At 44.6% G+C, this 12,080-nt stretch overlaps 1 protein-coding gene across 1 annotated transcript; it reads right to left on the bottom strand.

Annotated features, from left to right (window-relative positions):
- Positions 1-3,102: 3,102 nt before the first annotated feature.
- S100A11 (S100 calcium binding protein A11) lies at positions 3,103-7,657 on the bottom strand. The gene is made up of 3 exons (XM_007977146.3): positions 7,526-7,657; positions 4,250-4,402; positions 3,103-3,425 (listed from the first exon to the last, which is right to left on the bottom strand). The coding sequence occupies exons 1-3, from the start codon at positions 7,526-7,528 to the stop codon at positions 3,264-3,266; spliced, it is 318 nt and encodes a 105-aa protein (XP_007975337.1). The 5' UTR covers positions 7,529-7,657; the 3' UTR covers positions 3,103-3,263.
- Between the last annotated feature and the right edge of the window lie 4,423 nt (positions 7,658-12,080).

Raw genomic sequence — 12,080 nt, 5'->3', positions numbered from 1 at the left:
AATCGAGGGTGTGGAAGTGTTGAGGAGTCTTTTGTTTTACTTTTTTGGTTGCAGAGAGCAGATAATCCTTTAAGGAAGAGTATAAATTTAAGATGATTTAAAATGTAAAGGAATATAACATTCATTACAGGAATTGTTAGGGGATCATCGGGAATGTATTTTAAGAATTACAAGTGTGTGTTAGCTATCTATTATTGTGTAACAAATTACTACAAACTTAATCACTCAACACAATTTCGCTGTCTCACAGTTTCTGTGGGTCAAGGGCCTGGGCATGCCTTAACTGGGCTTACAGCCCAGGGTATCTTAGAAAGCTGCAGTCAAGGTGTTGCCCAGGGCTTGGGGTCTCACCTGAGGCTCCACTGGGGAAGAATCGCTCCCAAACTCACATGGTTGTTGGCAAGATTCAGTTCCTCCAGGGCTGTTAACCTGGGAACATTAGCTTGTAATTGGCTGTTGCTCAGGGGCATTCTCAGTTCTTTGCCATGTCAGCCTCTCCAGACTTGCTTCATTAAAACGTACAAGCTGAGAAGGGAATAGAGACCCTGCTGGCAAGATGGAAGACAGTCCTGTGTAACCAAATTGTGGAAGCGACATACCATCGCTTTTGCTGTATTCTAATGGTTAGAAGCGTGTCATAGGTCCTGCTCACACTCAGGGGGAGGAGATTGCACAAGAATGTAAATATGAGAATGGGGGATTATTGGGGGTTATCTTAGCATTCACTCACCACAAGCTGTATTGCAAGAATTTAAGAGTAAAGATAGCTCTTAGAATGGGAACACTGACATAATGGGAACCGGAAGAAATTTATGAAGATACTGTCCCACACCTACATCCTACCTTCTTCCTTCTCATCACTTCACAACCTTTTCAAAGGAGTAGACTACCTTGTACTGCCTTTACTTCCTAATTTGCCCTTTAAAACACCCTCCCCCCAAACGATTTTGATGCAGGTGGATTAGAGACCATGTTTTGGGAAGTTCTTCTCTGCTCATTTTCCCTGGGTAACCTCCAAACTCATGACTTTGGTCTATGTGCAGATGACATACTATTCTATATCTCCAGCTCGGCTCTCTCTTTCTCAAATTCCCAGTTCATCTGTTTAACCTAATATCCCATAGTTAGGATTTTTATTGTTGCAAGTGATAGAAAATTCAATTTAAATTATTTTAAGCAAAAGCAGGGACATATTGACTCATATAGCTGCACAGTCAAGGCACAGCTTTAGCTTTAGCACAGCTTAAGAATTACAACTGTGTGTTAGCTATCTGTTATTGTGTAACAAATTACAACAAACTTAATTACTCAACACAATTTCACTGTCTCACAGTTTCTGTGGGTCAAGGGTCTTAGCGTAGCACTAGGAGTTGGTATCTTTTAAAAATTTCTTGGCTCTGTTTCTCCAATGTTGGCTCCACTCTCAGATCCCTTCCCTGTTGTCTTGAGATGGCTATTGGCATGTCTAAGGCTACAAACTCTCAGATTACAATCCACTGAGAAGGAGGAATAAGCAATTGCCTTTATCCCAGAATTTTCAGCGAAGGTACTGAGATTCATTTTATTTTGACCAGCTTAGATCACAAGACCACCCTCGGCCAATTGCTGTGTCCAAAGGAATGCAGGGCACTCATTAGTTTCGGCATAGGTGTGTCCTTGACTCTTAGAACTGGGGAAGAACCCTACCCAAACTAAGAACACCAAGAGATGGGGAGTGCAGAGCAGGGCTTGATTCAGGAAGAAGGGGAGATGGATGCTGCAAAAACAAGGAGCAGGCACACACAAGGAACACATCTCAAATACAACATAGTTTGTTATTTATTTATTTATTTGAGACAGTCTCATTGTGATGCCCAGGCTGGAGTGCAGTGGTGCGATCTTGGCTCACTGCAACCTCCGCCTCCTGGGTTCAAGTGATTCTTCTGCCTCAGCCTCCCAAGTAGCTGGGATTACAGGCGTGAGCCACCGCACCCGGTCCGTTTTTCTTGTAAGGTATAATTTAATTAATTATCCCATAAATCAATAAAATATGGGTGTGAAGAGAGAGTTTTTATCTTTATGAAAGTCAAATTGAATTCTTTTCAAAGACTTGATGATTCAAATGTGCTGAAGATAATTGCAGTTGCTGCAGGTATAGCTGAGACAACTGTAAACGGCTGAGGCAGTGGCTCACCCTAAGGCGCTGGCCTTCATTTTGGAATGTCAGAGCCAAAAATGACCTCAGATGTGGTCTAATCCATTTCACTGAATTTGTGAAGGAATAAACCATGATCTAGAGAAATTTTTGCCAATTAGTTAAAACTCACATAAATGGATAAGGAATCAGAAGTTTTCGGGAAACACATCACTTCTTCCCTGTGCTTCTTAGGAATAATTGCACATTGCAGAAACCTGCCCCTCTTTCTCTCTCCTCTAGTCTGTCATCTTTAACCCTGGGTCAGTCTTCTTACCTTCTTTCTGGGCTCTCTTTCCCTGCTGCTTTATCAGAGGGTTTAGAAAATTAAAACTAGTGTTAACACTAGCTTAAGCCAAACATGAAGACCTTGGCAACACGAGCCTCCTTTCTATTCCACAAACATCCCAGCTCCTTCTCATCTTTGGAGGACCTCTGCCCTTCCCGTTCCTTCTCTTTAAATGCCTTCTCCTTCTTTTCAAATGTTTGCTCTTTCTAGTTCTTCATATCTCAGCACAAATGGCATGTCCTCAGAATAGTGCCCTCTCATAGTCCCCATGAATCTGTAACATAATTGTAATCTGCCCTTCCTAGGATTTCTTATACTCTGATAGTCCTTTGTTTATGTAGTCATTGTTCTCTCCCGCAACTAGAAGTTATACTCAGTGAAGGCAGGACCTTGTCTGTCTTGCCGGTTGTATTCTCAGGATCTATGACAGTGCCAACAGGGGTAGCAGTGAGTAAACAATGACAATAAGTGACATCTCTCCATCAGTCAACAATTTAGAGATGAATCTGGCTGTACTATTAGTCATGATTACGTGTACACCCAAGATGCATTTTTCTTATTTACTATGCAGCTTCTATCAATCTAATTTATATTCCTCCCACTTTCCACCCTCCCGTGCACAAATTCACCAACTCTCCAGTTCATGTTTTAAAAAAGTGACATTGTTTTATTACTATTGGCAGGTGGGGCCTGCATGAGGTGGTGGGTATGCTGGGCTCAGGGGATGTGTGGGCTAAGGAGATGATGACAGAAAGGCTGGAAGGAAAGGGGATGCGTTTGAAGGCCAGGCCCAAGGGGTCCTCAGATCCGCTTCTGGGAAGGGACAGCCTTGAGGAAGGAGTCATGGCAAGCCATAGCTAGGCCACCAATCAGATTCAGAAATTCTGAGAAATCTAGCTGTCCATCACTGTTGGTATCCAGTCTCTTCATCATGCGGTCAAGGACACCGGGGTCCTTCTGGTTCTGCAGAGATAATAATAATTATATCTTTATATTGCATCTTCTAAGGTGCTTTCAAATATGCTGCCACATTTTATTCTCACAGGAGTATAAGATACAGGATAGGGATTATTAATATTCCCATTTTCCAAATGCAGAAACAGACTAAAAGAGGTGAAGTGACCTGCCTAAGGGGCAGACCTGGGGCTTGGACCAAAGGTTTTCCCACTCCTCATCCAGGGCTTTTTCTATGACATTAGGGGCTATTCAGTTTTGTAAAGCCAGCGGAACACTTCTTTCAAGTGTTGCATGCAACTCCAATAGATAAACTGTATAAAACTGCAACGGGTCCAGGTGGAAAAAGGCCACAGGCCCTGCCTAATCACTCTCATCCTCCACTTGCCCAAGCTGCCAACGCAGATACACACTTAGAGCCACTGGTTACATATGGCTATTTACATTTACATTTAAATTGACTAATTTAGAAAGTCAGTCTGTTAGTCACACTAGCCACATTTCAAGTGCTCAGTGGGCACATGTGGCTGGTGGCTACCATACTGGATAGAGCAGATATAGAATGTATTTCCACCACTGCAGAAAGTTCTATTGGACAGGGCTGCCCTAGAACCTTTGGGGTGTAAGAATAAAATTTGAAAACAATTCCATTATGTCATATACCATTTCATATATCTCTCTTCCTAAATGGAAAAATTCCTGGCTTAGAGTGAGTTAAAATGAAGCAAGAGTGTGGGGCGTCAGTTGCCGGGCTTTCATTCCTGGCCATTCTGTCAGGGTCTTGTTTCATGTTGTGGGTATTTTGGGGAAGTGGGGGAGACAGGGACCAGTACCTTTGTGAAGGCAGCTAGTTCTGTATTCATGAAGCTTAGGAACTCCGTCTTGGAGAGAGTGTAGTTATAACCATCCTTTCCAGCATACTTCTGGAAAACAGCAATCAGGGACTCGATGCACCGCTCAGTTTCTGTAGGGCTGGAGACTTTTGCCTTTGGAGAAAAAAAATGCAGGGCTCAGACAAGGGAAGATGTCAAGGGCTGGATACTGGAGAAAACTCCACGGAATCTTATTTCAGGTCAAAGCAGTTTCCTAAAAGAGTGAGTCATTTTTTCGGGGGGCTGAGGGGTTCAAGACAACCACAAAAAGTCACACTCTGTGACCTTCCGTCCTACCCCTCGCCACATGTTTATTCCAGGTGAAATATATGGAGGGTAAATGTGGGGCATTGTTGGCATGTTTAAAAGCAGTAGACTGCCTAGATGAGAGTGAGGGTGATAAGGTTTACTCATACTTTTAGAATGTGTGGATAAATACATGTGTAACTCTATATCCACAAATCCATATGCACACCAAGCACTGTCTATAGGTTAATAATTTCCAACTTTCCAAGAGTGTATGGAGGCTTTTGTGATTAATGAAATGTCAGTTCTTTTTAAAGCAATACCAAATTCCTGGGACTCACACATTTCCTTAGAGAAAACTAAAAGCATAGCTATCATTGTGTATGCAGTGGGAGAGAGAACTTTTTAGATGTTTGAAAATGGCTTTCATATTTAAGAGTTAGGAATCATTAATCTTAGATGTGAGGAAACGGACAGAAGGGAATGGATATGGCAGAGCCAGCCCTGGAATCTGGGCCTCCCAGTCCGGTTCTGCAGTCCTTAGCCTTGCAGGCTTCCACTTCCTGGTGAGAAATAGTGACTGAGAAGGTGGAGCTTCTCTGGAGGTCACTCCAAACCAGGAAGCTCTCAGGTTGTTGCTTACACAGCATCTACAATGTAAGATATTTAAATCTTGTACTGGGCTCATCTTTCCTCACAGCAGAATTTTTCAGGGAAATTCTATAGGGCCCAGTCATCCGGTTATTCCAGCAGGGACTTGGGGTCCCAAAAGTGAGGAGCTGTTGGGCTCCCTCTGGTGGATAGAAGCCGCAATTACAGACTTCCTGGGAAACCGGCCTGACCACACCCTTCCTCTGAGACTTCACCTCCCAGCATTAACAATGATTTATGTTTGGACGGTGACAGTTGCAACTTAGCATTTAGCCTTTCGTTTGTTCTTAGGATGGACTTCCTGGAGCTCAGAGCTAGAGGCTTTCTCACTCCGTAATTCACACGTGCTAAGAACTGATCTGAGCCCTTAGCTACACAGCTGCAGATTGATCCCTCCTTCCTGTACAGTCTTTATGCTACAGAGATCCTAGCTGAGATCCTGCCTCCCATTGCATCTTACAGCATTAGAACACCTGAACCCTAACGGTGGTGGACTTTTACCCAAGAATCACATGGTTGGAGGATGACTATTTTTGTTTTGCCCTAAATTGAACTTTTCCTGAAGAAAAAAGAAAACTGTTGGTAGGTTCAGGGGCCTTTAGGGGAGAAACAAAATACCACAGCCTAGAAACAGATGTGTTTGTTCTGTTACAACACGCCCTTTATATCAGGCCTAAAATCTCCCTGTCTTACTAAGGTATCAGATGACAGGAAGGAGGCTGGCTGGCAGGCCACACCAGGCTGAGGAGCATGGGCTTTGTCAACTTTCTCTGGAACTACAGATTCTCCCCCTGCCCCTTTTCCTTCCAGAATGCAGACAGTTTTGCTTTTCCAGTTTCACAGTGCCTTTCTGTTACACATTTTTCTCTCCTTAACATCAGTCTTGATGTAATTTAGAGATTATCTTCTTTTGAAAACTGTTGCTGTTGCTATCAGCCACAAGAAAATTAAAACCTCTTTGCATTTCCTCCCAGAGGTAATTCTCCAAAGTGAAAGAAAGAGACACAATTATCAAATTACTAAAACGGAATGGCATAATCTGTAGAGCTCCAGGGCACTTTGGAGATGGGTCCTGAGGACGCCCAGAGACCGAAGAGCTCTGTCCAGGGTGGAGCCGTGGCTGAAGGAGAGGAGAACCGGTGCTCTCCACACCTCAAGGCACTCTTGGAGTCTTATTTGGTGGGGATGGTGATAGCAAGGAGCAAACATTATGATAAACGGATACTGTGAAATAATTTTTAAAATGCATGCTAAGCGCTCAACATTTGAGGAAAGAATAAAAAGATACAATAAAAAGGAAGTAGCAATTTTAAAAACCTCAACTACTGTCTTCTCATTCTTAACCAACACTCTCCGGAGCTTTCTGTCCCCGCTGTAGCAGGACTGCAACCCAAGACAGTATGGAAGGGAATGGGCGTGGCTGTGTTCCAATACTTCATTTATAGACGCTGAAGTTTGATTTCCACATAATTTTCACATGTCAGAAAGTATTTTTCTTCTTTTGATTTCTTTCAACCATTTACAAACGTAAATTTTATTCTTAGCTTGTGGGCAGAACAGAAAACCCGACTTGGCCCGCGGGTTTACCTTCACTAAGGAGAGGTAAAGAAAGAGATTTTGGAGGTGGAATTATGGAAAATATGAGTTCAACCGGGACATGAAAGGAGATAAGAAGAGAAAAATAAGTTATGGAGTGAGTCCCTAAAAAGATGGTGGGGTAAAAGGAAGAGGAAGGAGAGGGCTCAGCTGGGACCGGGTTCCTCCCACATTCTTGGCCGCAGTGCTGCCGGCGGCGACCGGCTAAAGTTTCAGTCCCGTTGGGTCTTGGCCGATTGTCGGCTGCTTACTGAAACTTTGATTTTCCCTGGGGCTAGACGACCAAGTTCTAAAATGTCCCTTTTCTGGTCTACAGAAATAACTAGTGCCCCTTCGCAGCTTTCCAGCCCCCTGCCTTCAACTTGCTCCTAGGCGTCCCTGGGCTCCCGGGAGAGCACGGGCGAGGGGCTGCAGGCACGGACCCAGGACTGGTCCCCGCCCCCGCGCGGTGAGCTGCCAGCACTTCCTCTTTCCCAGCCCCGGGTCTTGTCGTGACTGGGAAGGCTAAAGAACCTCCGCTGCTACCCTAGGCTGTCACCACAGGGATGATTTTAGGGCTTCTTCCTTCCATCCCTTCTTCCCTTAGTTCCATCCCACGAGGCTGATTTTTCCTGCAGTTTCCTGCCACGTCCACACATAAGTCAAAGATAAAGTCGGCTGGGAAGTATGTGTGTGTGTTTTTTAAAATTCTTTTTCTTTTCATGTACGAAGAAGACGAAGAAGAAGAAGAAAAGCGAGGCTTACCATGTTGGAGCTGAGCGAGGCGCGGGAGGCTGTCGCTGGGAGCGGCGCTGAGAGCTCTGTGCGCGCGGCGTGCGGGTCTGGAACCTCTCCCCGACCCACGCCCTTCCCGGCCCAGCCTTGCCCAAGCCTTACTCAGACAGCCTCCGCGCCCGCCCCGCCCCGCCCCGCCTCCCGGGCTGGGCCTGGGACGGCGGCCTGTGCTAACCACAGAACTGTGCTTTAAGAATCAAACCCACCGTCCTCTCCAGAGATTTAAGCAGTCTCACTCTCCCTCCTTTCCCTCTTTTCCCTCCTCTTTCCCCCCGGCCCCCTCCACCCCGTCCTGTGAATCTTGAAGATTTTTGACTTTGTAGAATTACAAGTTTTGCACAGTAGTCTTCGGGAAGTCTGTCCATGTCCGTGGGTCTTTCATGAGCTCATTCTGGGCATTTAGGTTAGATAGACAGAAAGGTCTCTTTTAAAAACAATAGTGGGCCGGGCGAGGTGGCTCAGGCCTGTAATCCCAGCACTTTGGGAGGCCGAGGCGGGCGGATCACGAGGTCAGGAGATCGAGACCATCCTGGCTAACACGTTGAAACCCCGTCTCTACTAAAAATACAAAAAATTGGCCAGGCGTGGTGGGGGCGCCTGTAGTCCCAGCTATTCGGGAGGCTGAGGCAAGAGAATGGCGTGAACCCGGGCGGCGGAGCTTGCAGTGAGCTGGAGCTTGCAGTGAGCTGAGATAGCGCCCCTGCACTCCAGCCTGGGCAGCAGAGCGAGACTCCGTCTCAACAAACAAACAACAAACAACAAAAAACAAAAGCAAGAGTATTAAGACAGAGTGTGGGTCAGAATTGTAGACAAGTTCCTAGGAGTTGGGGCTGTCTATTGCTCCACAGGGAAGATATTTAAGAAGATATTTAACAGTAAACAGTGGTGAGTATTGCCAAATCAATTGCCATGGAATTATTGTCAAGGGACGACTGCCACCCCTCTCTCTCAAACTTTTCTGTAAACTGAGGACAGCCGCAACGACAAAATCCAAAAACCAAACTACTGCACTTAAAAATTGATCCGTGCTAGTAAGGCATTTATCTGTGTGCAGTTTGCAACTAATTTGGGAGTTGTATTAATAATCAAAAGCCCTGCGTTCCAGTCTTGTGTCTGTTACTTCATTGCAATACTTTTGACAAGACTTATCACTCCTTTGAGCTTCCATTTCCTTATTTGTAATAGGTCTTGAGATAGGCCTTTCCTGTTTCATAAGATTGTTAGGACTGTCAAGTAAAGTGAGGGCTTAGAAAGGTCTCCAAAAACTGCAGAGTAGATTCGAATGAAAGATAATGGGCTGTAGGCATTGTGTGAACTGCTTCCCCGCACCTGCTCTCACAGGTGTCCTGAGCACGTGAGACAAATCTCCATCTCAGCTCTCAGCTACTCCAGACCCACATTTTCAATTACTTGTTTATGAATCCACTTGAGAGTCCCACTTGCACTTCAGACTCAACAATTCAAGAATAACTAATTTTCCCCAAATCCGTTTTTCTCTTCTTTTCTAAGGGTACTATCACTCTACCCTTTCCCCTGCTTGAGAGCATTGGAGCCGCTGAGTCTAAATGCCTTTTAGACTCACAATTTTTTTCAAGTGCCAGGTAATAGACTTCAAACCTTTGGTGGTGGTGGGTGTTACGTGAACGGCTGCTGGGGGTTCCTTAATACCTTAAAGTTATATGTAAATTTTCTGCATAAGAGAAATTTTTCTGGTGAAGAATCCATATCTTTCATCTGATTCTCAGAAACATTTATGATCCCAAAATATTAAGGAATCATTTGTCTAAATTACTCCATCACTCAATCATGGGGCCTTCCACACCACAGTTCTTTTCTTTTTTTTCTTTTTTGAGATGTTGTTTCGCTCTCGTTGCCCAGGTGGGTGGCTGGAGTGCAATGGTATGATCTCAGCTCAATGCAACCTCTGCCTCCCGGGTTCAAGCAATTCTCCTGCCTCAGCCTCCTGAGTGGCTGGAATTACAGGTGTGTGCCACCACACCCTGCTAATTTTTTGTATATTTTTAGTAGAGATGGGGTTTTATCATGTTGGTCATGCTGGTCTGGAACTCCTGACCTCGTGATCTGCCCCCCTTGGCCTCCCAAAGTGCTTGGATTACAGGTGAGAGCCACCATGCCCAGCCACTACAGTTCTTTTTAAGAGAAAATGCCTCACTTACAGCCTCTGCTCAAGGGGCAGCCCAGGTGGCCAAGTTTTGCATGATTTGACACACTGTGACCCTGTTAGAGTGGATTGGGTTGAGGTTAGCTCTGGACACCAGCACTGCCCATCTATAGGATGGCCAGTAGTAGATGTTTCATGACATAACACGGAAAGATGAACTAGGGCCGAAAAGCTTCTTGTTCTTGGGAAGCTGAAATTAGAAGCACATAGAGAATTAGGCATTTAGAAGAGCCGAAGCTGAATATTTGCATAGACAGAACATGAAGTCATGGCAAATAAAAATTATGGAGAAGACATCATGAGTAAGTGGAAGCTATGAAATTTGGAAGAAATACACAGAGGGGAATGTAAGCCAATTGCTAACTGTAAATTAAAGAAAAAGCTACTTGGGTGTTCGCTGAGTTGTGAAAACGGTGAACCACTGGGAGTGAAGAGCCTGCAGTCTGACTGCATTAGCGTTTTTGTTCTTCCTAAACCTAGTTGTTAGTTTTTCTTATTTTCTCTATGACATTTGTTCTTTCAATAACTCTTCAGCCCCATGAAGTAGCTTGAATGAAACCAAAGAAAAAAGCTAGGTCAGGTGCGGTGGGTCACACCTGTAATCCCAGCACTTTGGGAGGCTGAGGCGGGAGGATCACGAGGTCAGGAGATCGAGACCATCCTGGCTAACAGGGTGAAAACCCGTCTCTACTAAAAAATACAAAAAATTAGCTGGGTATGGTGGCGGGCGCCTGTAGTCCCAGCTACTCGGGAGGCTGAGGCAGGAGAATGGCGTGAATCCGGGAGGCAGAACTTGCAGCGAGCCGAGATAGCGCCACTGCACTCCAGCCTGGGCAACAGAGAGAGACTGCGTTTCAAAAAAAAAAAAAAAAAAAAAAAAAAAAAAAAAAAAAAAAAAAAAAAAAGAAAAAGAAAAGAAAAGAAAATCGCTAAACCAAATAAGTATGACTTGTCGAGAGCCAGGTTGGGGGATCAGCCCCACCCAGTTAGGGCTGCCTGCCTGACAGCTGCTCCCCAGGGTCATGCTGAAAGGGATTCATTTCTAGGTTACCAGTCAAAGGAGGGAGGGTTCAGGAAAGGTAGCAGGCCAGGTAAATTTGACAAAGTAGGCAAACAATGAATCGAACTGAAGGGCTGGAGCCAGCAAGGAGCTGAGGATGAATGAGAGCTGGTAAACTGACAGCAAGAGACAAAAATGATATACAGATGATTAAAAGGGCTGCTCAGGAAATAAAGGTAGGAACTTCCATGCCTCAAGGTAATTCTTATGTGCAATTTGATCTCTGTGTATCATTGGGTTCATTCTGAAATGGACACAGTACAATGTGACAAACCCAATAGCAAGGGTGTGACAAAGATACAATGACAATGCCAGGAAAGAAATGACAGGTTAACTCCGGGAGTGCAAGGAAAGTGTCCTGGAAAAGTGCTGCTTGAGGTGGGTATTGAAGGGTAAATAAGGATTCACCAGGTGGATGAACATGTTAGTGAAAATAGGTGAACTCAGGCAGGATAGCACAGTATTTACAGCCACAGACTGCCACAAGACTGGGGTCCAAATTCCAGTCACTAATATGTTGCTGTCACAACATATTAGTGATATGAAATCTAGCAAGTTATATGTTGGCTCTGTGTCTCGGTTTCCTCATCTGTAAAATGGAGAAAATAGTAGTTGTTGTGAGGATTAAGAGTTAATTCATGTAAAATGCTTAGGACTTACAGCAGTGTCTTCAGAGGAAGTTTTACATAGTGGCTTGTGTAGAATTAAGGTTCGGGATGAAACATTGTTTGTGTTCTCAGTACTTGCAGGTGGTTCAGTAGAACCAGACTTTAGGGTGTGGGGTGATGCTAAATGTGAGGCAGAAGCTGTGGGATGTGAGATGGGAGAGATAAGGGTCAGCTCATTAGGAGATATACTTGGAAGTTTGGATTGTAACCTGAGGGTTATGTATCAAGGAACACTGAAGATTTTTAAGCAGGACAGTGATGTGATCCCCTTCACTTTTGGAAGTGTAGAAAACATGTTCTAGAAAGAAGAAAGACTAGAGGCAAAGAATATTAGAATATTGTTGCAATAACCAAGGTGAGATGGCCATGGAGATGGGGAGAAGGAATTGCCAAATACTGAAAAGGCAAAACCAACCTAACTTGGCCACTGTTGAGCTGTGGAGCATTAGAGAGAAGGAGGCATCAAGGGTGAATCCTAGGACTCTAGCTTGATAGCCCTGTGGTAGTGGTACCATCCCCAAGATAGAGAACATACACTGAATAACATTTTGGGGGGCTAAGGGAAGATGATGGTTTGATATTGATCAAATTGAGTCTGAGGTAAGTGGGACAATT

This window comes from Chlorocebus sabaeus, chromosome 20 (assembly GCF_047675955.1).
Source record: "Chlorocebus sabaeus isolate Y175 chromosome 20, mChlSab1.0.hap1, whole genome shotgun sequence".
In the NCBI taxonomy this organism is placed as follows: Eukaryota; Metazoa; Chordata; class Mammalia; order Primates; family Cercopithecidae; genus Chlorocebus; species Chlorocebus sabaeus.
This window is presented reverse-complemented; position numbering and strand designations above follow the sequence as displayed.

What these genes read in the sequence shown, in the direction of transcription:
- S100A11 (XM_007977146.3), bottom strand. An exon ending in AACTAGCTGCCTTCACAAAG is followed by an intron (nt 3,426 to 4,249) that starts GTACTGGTCCCT and finishes TTATCTCTGCAG; the next exon opens with AACCAGAAGGACCCCGGTGT.